The 15,334-nt window shown below is 37.8% G+C and overlaps 1 protein-coding gene across 4 annotated transcripts in view; it reads right to left on the reverse strand.

Annotated features, from left to right (window-relative positions):
* The window catches only part of LOC137399863 (calpain-9-like), a 50,224-nt gene that overhangs the window by 18,737 nt on the left and 16,153 nt on the right, over positions 1–15,334 (reverse strand). For 3 of the 4 annotated variants that reach the window (XM_068086113.1, XM_068086112.1, XM_068086110.1), the window contains 7 exons: positions 11,838–12,027; positions 10,721–10,857; positions 9,146–9,215; positions 6,618–6,746; positions 4,595–4,715; positions 1,743–1,911; positions 921–1,041 (listed from right to left, as the gene is read on the reverse strand). In XM_068086113.1, the coding sequence (XP_067942214.1) occupies positions 921–1,041; positions 1,743–1,911; positions 4,595–4,715; positions 6,618–6,746; positions 9,146–9,215; positions 10,721–10,857; positions 11,838–12,027 (937 nt within the window). Of the gene's footprint in view, positions 1–916; positions 1,042–1,742; positions 1,912–4,594; positions 4,716–6,617; positions 6,747–9,145; positions 9,216–10,720; positions 10,858–11,837; positions 12,028–15,334 lie in introns of all 4 variants that reach the window. The other variant, XM_068086111.1, reaches the window with a different exon arrangement.

A 15,334-nucleotide genomic window follows, 5' to 3' on the forward strand; every position in this document is an offset into this window, starting at 1 on the left:
TCATTTTGCACCCTACTGTTTATTATTTTTTGATCCATAAATAATGGCCTCGCTACACCACCTCTATGTTATCTACTGCCTATGATGCGGTGCAGTGGGTCCTATGCCCTATTGCCGCCAGACACGAATGTGCAAGTGGTTACAGATAAATTCCCTGGTGCTCTGACAGCGACTTCCTTATTAATAATCCAACCAGGTAGTCGGATGTATTGGGCTATTATTGCGGTTGTGATGACACTTTAGCAAGGCCATTAGGTGAAGGATCCTTGAGAAGGGAGGCATAGCTGAGATAATAAGTTAGGTGGAGGCCATTCCCTCGTCTGCCAGAACTAATTTACACAGACTATTTTTATTGCTACACAACGTTTGCTCAAGCACCTGCTATATATCCTGTTCGGTCGATGACACAACCACCTGCATTTTCCGAGCGATTTGTTTGTCTCTGCGACTTATTAATTTGAATGAAGAATATTATGAAAGGCCAATCTTCTAAGTTTGGAAATGTACTTTAAGTAAAATAAAGATGGTGATTCACTGGTAGATAACTAACTAACAGATAACAACCGCAATGTAGTACATAGACATCTGCCAATGTTGTACATAGACACCTGCCAATGTAGTACATAGGCATCTGCCAATGTTGTACATAGACACCTGCCAATGTAGTACATGAACATCTGCCAATGTTGTAGATAGACATCTGCCAATGTAGTACATAGACATCTTCCAATGTCGTACATAGACATCTTCCAATGTTGTACATACACATTTGCCAATGTTGTACGTAGGCATATGCCCCAATGTTGTACATAGACATCTGCCGATGCTGTACATAAACATCCGCCAATGTTGTACATAGACATCTGCCAATGTAGTAATTAGACATCTGAAGTCTTACAATTACCAATACAGTAACTTGCCTAGAGGTATCTTGCCCTCAGTTCGAGAAGTCTTGATGTCAACCATATTGACAGATGTGATGCTGTAAGCATGGCCCGTAATCAGCCCCATAGGACCTTTTCCTTCAATCTCACCACCTGCCTGTGTTCACAAGGTATAAAACATGGAATACCGTGTCTTTAAATAGTAGTTTTCTGTTCTTAACAGCAAAGATTACAAAAATGCCACAAAATACTAAACAAAAAAATTCCAGTTCAATTCCCTCAAATATTCCAAAGGATCTCATGACAGTCAATACAGTGATTCCTCCTACACCATGGCTTCAATTTTCATGGCTTCGTTGTCTCACAATTTTTTGGTGACCTTCATTTGCATACATGAAGCAATAGAGTTTCAGTCACACCAATGAAGCCGTTCATATGTTATATATTGTGACAACTGAGAGTTATCCCATCTCTTTTATGTCTACAAACGTTATTTCTTTCTCACAACAGTGAATTCTCTCTCCTTTCTCATCAATTTAAGCGCAGCAGGAATGTTCAGACTGCAGTCCATTGTAAAGCGTAAGTGCACTCTCTGGCTTAAAATACCGGGACTGAAGTTTTAATGTAAACTGAAAACCAATCAAGATAACTTCAAATTACATACTTATTATTTATGGAACTCACACAATAAATACAATACGTTTAGACAGCATTGTAAGTGTTAGAATTATGGCTCATACTTGAAAATTTTTTTTTTTACAGAAATTCCCATTTTTGGGTCTGGACTGGAATGCAACCCCATGAAATAGTAGCGTTTTGCTCGTATCACAGAGTTAGGAATATAAAACTAAGACTTACATCGAGGGCGCATCCCATGAGGGAACCCATCTGGAAGCCCTTGAGCATGATGTTAAGGAGGTTCTTGGGAGGGTTGTTGAGGTCGAACCTCTCGGTGAGACCTCCGGTGAAATCCTCCATAGCCTCTGCCTGCGACCCACCTTTAAGGGCCTCATACGAGCCATGCAATCTAGTGAAAATGATCAAGTGTATGACAGAAGGTGCAAACTGCAGCAAGCATATGACAGTAGGTGTAACCTGCAACAATTATATGACAGTAGGTGCAAACTGCAGCAAGCATATGACAGTAGGTGCAACCTGCAACAATTATATGACAGTAGGTGCAACCTGCAACAATTATATGACAGTAGGTGCAACCTGCAACAATTATATGACAGTAGGTGTAACCTGCAACAATTATATGACAGTAGGTAGAGCCTGAATCTGCTTAAATTAACTGATGAAATTAGCAAAAAACTAGTCTCCACACAGAGAATTAGCATGAAAACCTTACAGCAGTTCGAACATCCTGTTACAGAGGTAAATATTTAGTGCTATTATAGCACTAAATATAATACTGTGCAAGTCAAGTTGGTAGAAAGGTAAGAAACATAAAATAACACAACTTAGTGAAGACTGGTAGGAATGGTCTATATTGTGTATCTCATGCTTAGACTATCACTATGTTTCCATTAAGCGGTTAATTCACGGGTTTGCGTCCTCCGTAAGATGAAAAACAACAAAAACCGCACAAAAAACGAGTTTTGTTACAATTTCTTTTTCAATTTTTCATGTTTGTGAATGATGGAAACGGTACTTGCAAATGATTATATACAAGTGTTGTTTCCATCATAAAAACGACACTTGTATATAAATCAAAAGAATGCAGCAAAAGAATGCAGCAAGCTATTCCATTTCAAACATTTTCTACACTCAATTCATTCTTATTTCAAAAATGTGCTGCTAAGTGAGACAGAGGCCTATGTTCTATTTCAGAACAATTTTGGAATCTATCTGGAATATTCCTTTCCAAATATAATCCAAATATTCAATTCTGGCATAGAATTACAAATATTTGCAATATTTGAAATTCTATGCCAGAAACCTCTGGCCTAGAATTCCTCATCTTCTTCAACAGAAGCATCAAGTCTTCCATCTTCTAGCGAGTCAATCCAAAATGTGTGAATGCCTATTGAATCACTTATCGCACGGTGGCTCAACTCGGGTACAATTCCAAATCCACATAATCCCCACAATAGCAATGTAGTGCATGGTTGTAGCAAGTCTCAAGGTCACACAACAGCGCATAATGCATGGTTGTAGCAAGTCTCAAGGTCACACAACAGCCATGGTGCATAGTTGTAGCAAGTCTCAAGGTCACACAACAGCCATGGTGCATAGTTATAGCAAGTCTCAAGGTCACACAACAGCCATGGTGCATGGTTGTAGCAAGTCTCAAGGTCACACAACAGCCATGGTGCATGGTTGTAGCAAGTCTCAAGGTCACACAACAGTGCATGGTTGTAGCAAGTCTCAAGGTCACACAACAGCGCATAGACTCAGATTAACCAGCATGTAGACCAGCAACACGATGGTTAAACCAATTATTTAGTCTTTGTAACTTGCCACTACTCATCATATAAGCAAGCTAGGGAACCAGTCACAAACAGTGACACCTACGATTAATATACTCCTTCACTTGATGGGTTTGATACAATACATGTACAGTAGAACATCTACTTACAAAGCTCTTACTCCTGAATTATCAAGCCATGAAATGTCTTTTGGTAGAAGTTTTGCTTTGACTTACAAAAGATATTTCTAAAAATTCACAGGAAGCAAACTGGCCAAGACACGAAACTAAAAAAGCGTGACAAAGTACAAAAGGCCTTTCGTATCTAGAAATATCTTGCCTAAGTCGAAGCAAAAGTTCTATCAAAAGAGGTTTCATAACTTGAAAAAATGTACATTGTTAGTTACAAAGCAAGACCTAACGAATTGTCTTCTCTTTTCCACAAGCAATTGTAAGAATAAGAGCAGACAAATCATGTTAAATCTCAACCATGTTCTTCGGCTTACAAAAACACTGCCATGTTATTATTCAAATACATGTAGTGGATCAGCGAACAATTCATGAGTTTTTCTGTGATCAGTGATGTTAAACTAGGCATCCCTCATTAGTGGCAGTGCTGAAAGTGGTGCAGTTGCTATGTGCTAGTTAGCTTGCAGACGAGCATTGCAGTTACATTCAAATTTTAATTAAAGGGCACCTTGAGCAACGATGCTTAGCGAGAGGCTAGACACCCTACGCATGTATACTGATACCTTCAGCGTGATACTTTACAGAGAACTAGTATGTTTCAATACTGCTTGCACTGGCATTATTGAAACAGCAGCTTCAATAATACCGTGTTAAGATTTGTAACAAGTCCTACATTCAACATCATTGTCAGTAATCCTCAATTTTTATCAAATAAAATACGTATTAGTCCAAGTTGGGGTTATTTTTCTGGTAGCGTTCCAAATGCATATTTAGATATGTACTATATCTAGAACATTCTTATACCATAAGAATTTCCTTTTTAAATACTATTGAATTCCATGTTATTGTTTTTTTTTCTACAGCCTGATTTGTTTTTGTTGGCATTATATAAAATCAAATTAAAAGGCAAAAAGTGCACTCACTGTTACCGAAATTAACCAATATAATACTAACAATGTAATCAGGCTCTTAACAAGCCTCAACAATCCCACTATAAGCATGTATAAAATACAAACGATACCAGAGTCAGTCTAAAATGACTCGCCTAAACCTCTCCCAAACAACGTTCTGATAAAAACAGACATAACCAAGCATTTCCGCTGACACTCACTTGGCATAGGCCTTCTCTAGCAAGGCACTCCAGAACTCATTGTTCTCCTTTGAATGGAGGAAAACGAGACGATTGTAGTAGGTTGGAAGCCTGTCATCGACCACTACATCCACCCATTCACCTGTAGAGTGCATTAGAGAGTAGGAAAAAATGCATTCTCAAACATCTCACGGAGCTTCTATTCTGTGACACATATTTTAGTACAAGTGTCTCAACTTTCTGCGATTCAAACACAGCCCGCCCATACTTGTAACAAGAAACACATACCACGAGTTCACCAGAGTGCCATTTTCAATTGTGTTATGAAGGAAACGGTTCAACTATTATTTAATGCACCGAGTTAACAAGTCACATACTTCCATCCAAATAAGGTTACAAATTTGCTTGAAGTTTTCCTGGTATTCAGTTATTGTCTATTAAAGATACCAGGTAGCAGGCGTGTTAAATAAATTTCCTTCTTACGCTGGCCTAGAAATACCAATACAGTCATAACTCGGCTTTCAAATGTTTCCAATCCAGATTTTGACCAGAAAATTTGAGATTTTTATGCCTCAGACTTCGACCAAAAGGTTCAGCTTTCGGCCAAAACCGATAACAGACGAGTAAACCTGAATACGCAAATTGACGTCACCCAGGTCCTGACTGGCACCGAGTGACACCTCCTCACAAACTTTCAGCATTCAACCTCCAGCCTTTGCAACTTTGATGTTAAGATTGGTAAAAATAAAACATTGGCAGAAGTTTTTTTTCAATTATGTTAGAACAAATAAGACGAAACATAATTTTTTTTATCAATTTAGCTTTTATTAAAATGAAACGCAGTCTACTTCTGCACTTATTTATTTATTTACTAATTTAACTTGTGTACTTGATCATGGTATACAAGACTCTCAGTAAACGAGGCTCAGGTACAATTTGCTACAGATACAGTAGTACAGTACACTACCCAACATAGACTATCAATTACTGTATTTACATATTCCCTGCTCTCTTATTACACGTATGTACAGTATATTCCCTGCTCTCTTATTACACGCATGTACAGTATATTCCCTGCTATCTTATTACACGCATGTACAGTTTACGATGTAAGTTAGAAACAACATGCTTTAAAAAATTGTTTTTCAGGCTTGGAACAGATTAAAATTATTTACATTAGTTATAATAGGAAAAGTAGTTTCAGATTTTGAACAAATCGCCTTTTGAACAGTCTTCTTGAATGGATTATGGGTCGTAAACTGAAGTTCCACTGTATACTAGGTGAGCTTGTAAGATCTATGAATTTGAAATTTATTTTTAGTACACCGATATTTAAATAAACATAAACTTCAGTTTAGAAGTTTTAATACTTTCAAAAACTATGTGAAAACAAACGGTTTAACAAAATGTTAGATCGGATGTGATGTCTGCTAAGCGAATAAAATAGCAGTGGTAAGTAAAATTTGGGCGATCTGGAAACACATTAGTGAGCAAATCTGTGTGTGATCGCAGTGGATCTTGGCATATGCCATATTGGAATGATGTATATAATTTGTATACATAAACAAAAAACCAGATGTAAAAATAAATAATCAAATATATGTAATAAAAGTAACTGTTTGTGCAATTTTTATAATTATTATACTCATCAGAACCCATCTGGATACAGTATTTCAAATGCTTTCGTGTTTCTATTACCAGGGTTCTCCACAAGAATTGTGATCTACGGAGAACTCTGCTTCCTGTATCGCAGTAGTCATTAAAACAGCACTAGATGATTCTGCATACCGCAATTTCTAACAAAATCTGTACCATTATTATTTTCTAATGCTCTAAACTTACTAATAAAACAATTTTTTAATGGATCAGCAAGTGTGATGCTAACGCAGTGGTTGTAAAAGTGAAACTTTCCCTTTTTAATAAAATGTAGTTTATATTGCTGACTGTAAAAGCAGGTAAAAACAATTTGCAGCCCAAAATAACTACTAGAGGTATACACTAGACTAAATTGAAGGTCTATTGATGCTTGTGAGCGTAGACTCACCATACTGCCAAAACTGGAAGTGAAATATGCCAGCATAGCCATCAGAGAATGACTGTTTGGGCACAATCCGGTGCATCAGCTGCTTGCTGCAGGTAAGTGAAGCTACAGCAGCTAGAAGCCAGCAGTCACCTATAACGAGAGGACAACCCTTGTTCTACTCCTTTTTCAGTTAGTTATTAGCGTGCTCAGACTTCTATACAAAAGTGTGTTCCGCCATTGGGATTTGGACTTGCAGCTTTAAAACATGTCTAAAGGCAGCATAGAATAACTGAGAGTGCTGAATGTCCTTCCTGATAGTTTAACTTAAATACACATAAAAATAACTTGAATAACTTAGAAACCGGCATGCCTGACAATCTCTCACGGCAAACTAGACTGCCATGGTACTAGTATATACATGTATAATAGAGATAACCCTACACATTGTTTTCTCTCCCGAGTATGGCAAGGGAGAAAGGGATATTTTAAGGCTAACTACAAGATTCTCGTATTCTTGAAAATCGGCATGCCTGACAATCTCTCACAGCAAACTAGACTGCCATGGTACTAGTATATACATGTATAATATAGATAACCCTATATACCGTTTCCTCTCCCGAGTGAGTGGCAAGGAAGAATGGGATATTTTAAGGCTAACTACAAGATTCTCGTATTCAAATCAAATTTGAAAACTTGCCCAATTTGACAGTTTACGTTACGTTATATGAAAATTTTTACGTAGCACAAAGCAAAAACTTGACATAAATTGTTAAGTTATGTGGAATTTAAGCTATAGGAGATATACATTATAGGAGCGTCTACTGTACCAACCTTTGGGCAAATGCACCTGTAGCCTATAAAAGGCTTGATTGGCAAGGCCATTTAAATGATATTACTTCCAGATGGGAGGTTGTATTAGTACATAATACGTAAATTTACAGTATGCAGGAAATTCACGATCCTCCGCTAAAAAAGCATACATCTACAAGCTAGACTCTGACATTTCCATCAGAGGTATGTTCTAAACACGTATGCTTCCACGTAGGTTTTCTGGTGATGCCAAACATGGGCATTTAACTCTCGACCAATAACGATTAAGGACACAATGAATATCTAGGGCAAACTGAACTCACCAACCCATTGGTATTTTATTCAATGACAATTCATTTTCCACCACAAACCTGTGCACTTAGTCAGATATACTGGTAGAGGCGTGTGGGGGTACAACCTATAATCTGTGATTGCTATGCTATATTTCTCATTGTAGCCATAAACATTTCGCTATAACCCATAAAGCAACCAGCAATAAAGTACACACTCATCACATAAATGTACATCACCAAACAAGAAATACTTATGTGTGTATATTGACCGTAGCATTCATGTTAATCAACTGACATATATTAATTGCTTCATAGCTCTGCTCTAAAATGCTAGATATCAAATAATCGCCATCAATGATGAAGTGCTCTTCCATTACACAAACATTACCCTGAGTGATGATAAACTTTTATGTTCAACGATGAGTCTGGCAGCTTTTCCGTGCCTTTCGGAGAGTAATAGAAATTACCTTTCATTACAATACCATTTAAACAATGAAGAATATGCTATAACATCACTTGTTTTATTTACCATAAGAGAACTTTTGAATCATTTACCTAACAGAGAGGAAATTTACTAACATGTTCAGGATAAATCTCATGACTGCTACAAATGGTTGTTCCTAACCTTGACCTATGATCGTGACAGTTTGGCTGTCGTTAGAAAGAAACTTTTCTATTAAAAAGAAAGATTATTTGTTATATGTGAGTTTATTGGTTCAGAGAAGAAATACTTACAACTTGTTTCCTAATAATATACCCATGACGTTGTGCAATCAACTGTGAAGGGAACTCACTCATTTTATGTTGAAGGCTATTAGAGAGATCAAAGAATCTTGATCTCTCAGTTAACCATCAATTTCCAAACAATTATGCATCATGGAAGCCGTCATACATTATAAACACATGAAAATCACCAACGCTTAAAGGATGGTTCGCACTATCATAGCACGCCGGAGTTGTCTTCTCGGCAATTATTCGTCGACTATGGGCGTCGTAACTGATGGCATCATTGATGCAACACAGATACATCGAGAAGGTTTAAAGCTGTCAAACTTTTTTGATGGTTCGCTGAGCATCCACAACAGCCTGTGCAATGTGCATCACATTGGCGATGACGATTGGTCGGCGAGGATCCCTTGATCTATACTTTCTTTCATGACAGTTGCTGCTGGACTAGTGTTTCATCATTTCCGTGACAGCATTGTATAATGAGAGTGCTATACGCGGACTACTCGCTGATGCGGACTGGATGGATTTGTGATAGTGTGAACATTGTTATTACAGACGATCACTGAAGTATTGTATAATTAACACAGACATACGGGCGATTTAGTGTAACATGGCATAAAGATGGCGTGAAGAAATGAAACCAATTGAGCCAATAGGCAGGCAACTTTTAATGAAACCAGGTCAATGTCCTACTAACAGCCCAGTCTCATTACTTACCCAGTTCTCCCTGCTGTACGTCAAACCTGCTAGCTCCTTCCACAAACAGCTGAGGGTCATCACAAATCTCCTGCCATTTACAAAATACATTATTCAGCTAGAAAGGTTCTCTGTATAACTACCGCAAAACCTCTAATTGAACACCCCCTTTATATGAATGCCACTATAGAAGAAGGGTTGAAAATAGAGTACGATGGCTTTAAATAGAGGTTTTCCGGTATGCATAAATGGATGCTGGTAGATCCCACGCATCCAGAACAAACAGCAAGTCACTAAAATCTATCTAAACTCGTTGGCCTCACAGAACAACAGCCAAAGCCTCTTTTAAAAATAGTGAAATGTAACTACTTTTGTCAGACATATTTCAATGGATCCAAAAACTGAAACGAAACGTAAATCAGACCATTAGAGAATTGATAAATCCAATAACAGCCCAACTAGTCGTTACTAACTATGAGCGATGAGCAGAGCAAAGATTTAATAGGAAATGAACAAAAATATAACATGCCGTTTCCTAGACAGAGAAACTGCAGCCTAACCAATCCTTCTTTATAACCACTGTAAAGGAAATCTTTTTCATCGATGATATGATTGTATGCGAAAATTTACAAGAATCAAATAATAAATATTTTCTGCCACCAGGCAAGTTTCGATCCGTATGATGGTACATGAACATTCTTCTAGGACTTGGCTCTATATAGCATCCTAGACATAGCTATACTATCCAATGATATCATGAGCATTTGCATCGAAGTACTTTCTCATAGTTTAATTTTGAGAAACCTACAACTTTACACTGCTGGTGGTACTGAAAAACAAGCGCACAGTTGCATGGTAATTCTTATACATAAACAAGCAGAGGTCAGGACTGTAAATCACTAATTAACATTCCATGTCGTGAGTGATTAATTTTAGAGCAACTCTGCTAATTCTGTGGATTCTGAGAAAGCAGAGGGCAACACCGTTAAAATTAGTTGAGGTACTATCAACTTAACAAGCATTCATTCTGACTTCATATTTTTTAGCACGCTGCCTGCAGACTGACTACTATGGATATTTCTAAACTGATAAAAGAAGCGAGAATATCTTATTAAAACGCGTAGACAAGGAGTTGTAAACACCTTGTTCTCCACATAAAAGGAAGAGATGAAATCTAAACATGGACCTCGATTATTGACTATTACCTTCAAACATCAAGAGATGACAAATCCTCGCATTACAAAAAGTAGGGTCATAATTTGAAATGTATTGTTACTATCGGAAACACTGTCAGTATTATTATTATTATTGTCAAGACGGATGGTGCTAATACTACTGCAATGACTCTCCCCCTCTCATCTGCAATATTCCCGTAATGGAACTAATACTATTGCAATGGCCCATTGTACTGCAAAGAACCCCAGACCATCTACAATATTCCTGTAATAGAATAATGTCTCTCATCAGGGATATCCTTCCAATGCTGTGATCGTCAACAGAGCATATATTCTAGCTTTTCTAATGAAAAAGATCCGGTGGGAAAACTGACAATATGGCTGTCATATCATTGCAAGAGAATTGAAAGAGGATGCTTACCCCAGGCCTTTTCCATTCAAACTTCTTGTTAGGTCTTCGGCTATAAAAAAGGCTTCGATCGGTTGCAGGAAATTCATCATCTTCCCACAATGCACCTTTAGCTAAACATTGCGCTTTGATATCATCATAGTTCTTGCCTGTAACAAGCAGGAGGATTTTATTCCGCTAATGTAAATAAAAAATACTATAACCATTAGAATTACAGAATGTGTTGATGCAAGTAATATCTACCAGCAATGTACAGTAATCCACCATTTTGCGAAGTTAATCGATATCAGCATCTGCTGCAAAACGTAAGGATCTGCGAAATAGAAGCTTCTCATATGAGCTAAAATCCCTCATATCTAATCAAGTCACTTTTTACTAACCGTGAACATTTTCCTCTTTTTTTAGGTTCATTAGACAATTTTGAAGGTCAAGGGCATTTAAGACGGCAGGTAAAGAGTATCACAAGCACAGCACATTTGTACTTTACAAAAAAATAAAAACAGTGAACCGCTATCACAATGACGCTCGCTGAGGGATCTCACTAGGTCAGAGTATGAGAGAACTCTATGTATTTTAGTCTTTTTTCGTTTTTTAGCCATAGAATTTTACTCTAATTTTTAAATTTTTAATGAATATTTTTACGCCACAAACTACTGAAGCCACTTAAGCTGAACTCCAAAGTAGCAAGGGACTACAGTGCTTCTATATCACTCAGAGGGTTGACTCGGGATGCCTATTGGTTGCCATGAAATTGCACTAAAACTACTACCAGCTCGTTAGCTAGTTTACAAGCAGCTTTCGCTTAACAAAACCAAAAACTACCAAAGAAGAGAGGAGTGACTCCAGTTTTGTCGACTCTGATTGAATGGATGGACTAACAAAACTAACAAAAAGTTGGCTTTGGAATGGATACGTCAACTGATGTAACCATGGACATTCCATGTAACAGCAATAGTCAAACCACCCTATGGAGAATAATGCTAGGAGTACACAACTCCCTTATAAGATCAAATGTTTCGCCACTGCATAAGCTCTTTTCAGTTGCTCGCTGCTAATAGACATCTACATAACATAACATAGACATTGTACATAACTGACAAATTTGCAACTTCCAGATCTATAAACGTACCTTGCACAGCAATGGATGGCTTTACCACGCTCTCTCTTTGCCCCCAACCACTCTTGGCTCCTTTCTTCTCTGCAACCGGCAGGCCATTATGAATCTTCATCGACCGATCTGACATGCCTCTTGAAGGCAGTGGCTTGTGATCTCCGTTGGTGAATGGTCTTCGGGAATCGCCACCAGAACTTCCTCCGTCCTGAAAGATTCGCAACAGAGTGTATAATAGTGCGTAGCCAAGCTTTCGGGCTTACATAGAGATCGAAAAACAGCAGAGCTACTATGCCTAATCTTTACTACATAAAGTTCCAAACAGAACGCAGCAAACGCACAGATTTAGGTTGGTGTATGCCCTAGAAAATGTGCAATGGTGCGGAGAGAGTACGGAGTTTAAGTAGGTCACGAGTGGGCGTCATTGATAAATGAGATGCGTTATTGGCTGGATGAATGAGAGGAGCCTGTTTTACATAGTGCACTAGGAGCTGGCACAACGTAGTGAATTGATGAATCACTGCCCATTACAGATTGAAATTTGCATGGATCATGGACCTGCTTTTATCTTTGCAGCGTCAAACTATTGTTTTGTCTATCCAAAGATAAGTTTAATTAAAAATCTGAAAAATGAATGGAATCCTTAGTATTTGTGACAGGCATCACATGAGTATTATCGAAAAACTTGGGCTCATTTCTGTCGATTTGATTGCTTGTCGAAAATAAAAATTCTGAAAAGGTTGATGCGCACTGTAACATACAATGATTATTAAGGTGCTGTCAGGTCTATTAAGCTACCACCTGGGGAATGCAGGTAAAATACCTTTTCATTGACAAGGAGATACGCGATTAGTAAGCATTGAGTCCCACGCGTACCCATACACTTAGAGTCATCTTCCCCAGATCACTTCAACAATAAGCGATCAGAGAATGAGCTATAGACAAATCTGTCAACAAAATTTTTAGCAGTCACTGAACTCTGTTATTTGACTAGTGGCAGGCCATCACTGCCCGCAATCATCAAATATTAATGACGATCTCATGCAAACTCTAAATTTTAATTAACCAGACAATTGAGTCTACCTGCGACATTCTACCTGCGATTTTTGTAAAGGATATTTTTGAAGAAATTACTTTTTCTTGTCATAAAAAGAACAGGGCGTAACACTGACCAAAAGCGTTATATAAAAATTTTCTATAGCTGCTAAGAAAAAGCAGATGTTTTCAACAACATTTTCATCTCTGCCCACTTTACACACTGCTGTCATTGTGAAAAAAACTTACTCGTAAGTGATGGTTTTATATACTAAAAATACTTACATAATAGCAGTTTTCAGGTTTTATTACATATAATTTTTTGCAGGTTAAAATTATTGCTCGCTACTTATAAACATTTTGAACTATGAAAAAGGCAAAGAAGGGAGAGGAGGAAAAGAGGAGAGGCAGCTGCTGTCCAAAGCCATAAACTCAAGTCAGGTTTCTGGTAAGAAGGTAAGAAGTGAACGAAACATAGACATAAGCATAAATACTGCAGTCTCATCGCTAGCTAGTTGTCCACTTCCCAGCAGCTACTATGTTTCAGGTACATAATATAGTCTTTCAATGTGATGAGGACCCACGGGTTGTGGGCTAAAATATGCTCAAACTTTTTACCTCCACTGGGGAGAGCTTACTCGAGTATTATCAATTTGGATTCATCAGCAGTCAGCATTTCTATGATGTCAATGTACTCGCCAGCGAATGCCTTTGCACTAATGTAACGAAGCAATTTTACCGTTTATTTAGCCCGGAGTGAAAGCAACTCCAAACCAATACGAAGCATGGAAACATAGTGTTGGGGAAGACCAGTTTTTTGGCAATTAGTCTGCTTAAATTATGCTTATCAGGAAAATTTACAATGTAAAGAGTAGCTTCTTTCTACCATAGGACTTGTCATTTAACCATCGTAACCAATCAAAGTTAACCAAATTTGATCACACGATCTAAGATTAGCATACTCATCAGAGAGAGGACAACTCACGGTCCAAAGTCGTCATTAAACCGCAATGTGTTAATGATGTATGTACAACAAAAGTTTGGGATGTCGGTTTGTCATGAGTAGGACTCTCAACCTTGCGGAGAGATGAAAAGAAGATAACTCCTACATGAATGTAATGAACTTCACTTCAGCTTTGAAATTCTTTTGATCAAGTAGTTTTATAACAACACAAATATTTAGATTCACAACTTTTTCTAGCTTTACAGAACCTTGAAACATTTTTTCTCACAAAGAATATAATCTTTGTTTATAATAGGTCTAAAAAGTATCAGAAATTGTTTCTAAAAATGACAAGAAATGAACAAATGACTTCTGATACAGGTCGTTAGACCGCTGACCTCATGATAAAATGCTGACCAATCACGATGGCCATTGTCTAAACTAACTCTTTCGCTACCACAAGCTGTGTAACACCAGCACTCAGCAAAGTGTTTCCGTATAACCAAGAGCCGGGTGGTGCGGCTTTAGTAGGCTTCAAACACAACGGCAATATTATTACAGTTTACGGCAAAAATGCTATTACCCGTAATAACATTGATAACTCGTCCAACTCGGACACGCTCGTAGTGCTGCACGATAAAACGATATTGCACGATAGGTGTCGATTTTGTGTGGGACGAGATCATTTTGGGGTGTTTTGTAGGTCGATTTTGGAATCAGGTGTATCGACGTTTTCGATAACATGTCAAGAGGATAAATATCTGTTTAATTGGCAGAACCAACATCGATTATCGCTGGCTTTCGTGACTCAATATCAGCACAGCACTAGTTGCTGAAAACTTATTTGCGAGCCCGCGGATTTCCTTTATCTTTGAGAACCCTCTAGAAACAGACCGGCGAGGTGGAAAAAATCTTTCATAAAAGTTTCTTCAATAAAGTTAGAGAGAAAATACAACTCATAATTGTTTTGTATTTGCACACGATTATCGCCTTTGTATTTTTTTTTGGTGAAACGGCACAATAATCTATATCGAGAGAGCATAACTCCAAAGTTTCGATACTGAATGATATCGATAGCTCACAGGGCCAATTTATCGTTTTGGCATGTGGTGTCATATCGCACAGCACTACACGCTCATGGTCTTAGCAAAACCGGCCAGAAAAGTGTCCGACCTCATTCTGCAACGCATTTGTGGCATTTGTTACGTTTGTTACGGCATCAACTGATGTGAAATTTTATGTTGATTAATTTCGTATCAAAACATTTTATAGACTGTGGTTCACAAGTTATGACAACTTATATGCTCCCTTGTCAAATATTAGGTTTTACCTAATATGTAATTATGTCCTGGTAAAGAAATCGATTTGGTAGCAAAAGAGTAAAATTAAAAAAGATTACATGAACATCAAGTAGCAACAAAGAGAAGCGGGTCATCGCTTATGACACTGAGGCTACATGAGACACTGAGGCTACATGAGGTGCTGCTCACACGTATGGGTGGGCTGCTATGAAGCGATAAGCATAGAAAAGATATAG

This window comes from Watersipora subatra, chromosome 7, assembly GCF_963576615.1.
Source record: "Watersipora subatra chromosome 7, tzWatSuba1.1, whole genome shotgun sequence".
NCBI lineage: Eukaryota > Metazoa > Bryozoa > Gymnolaemata > Cheilostomatida > Watersiporidae > Watersipora > Watersipora subatra.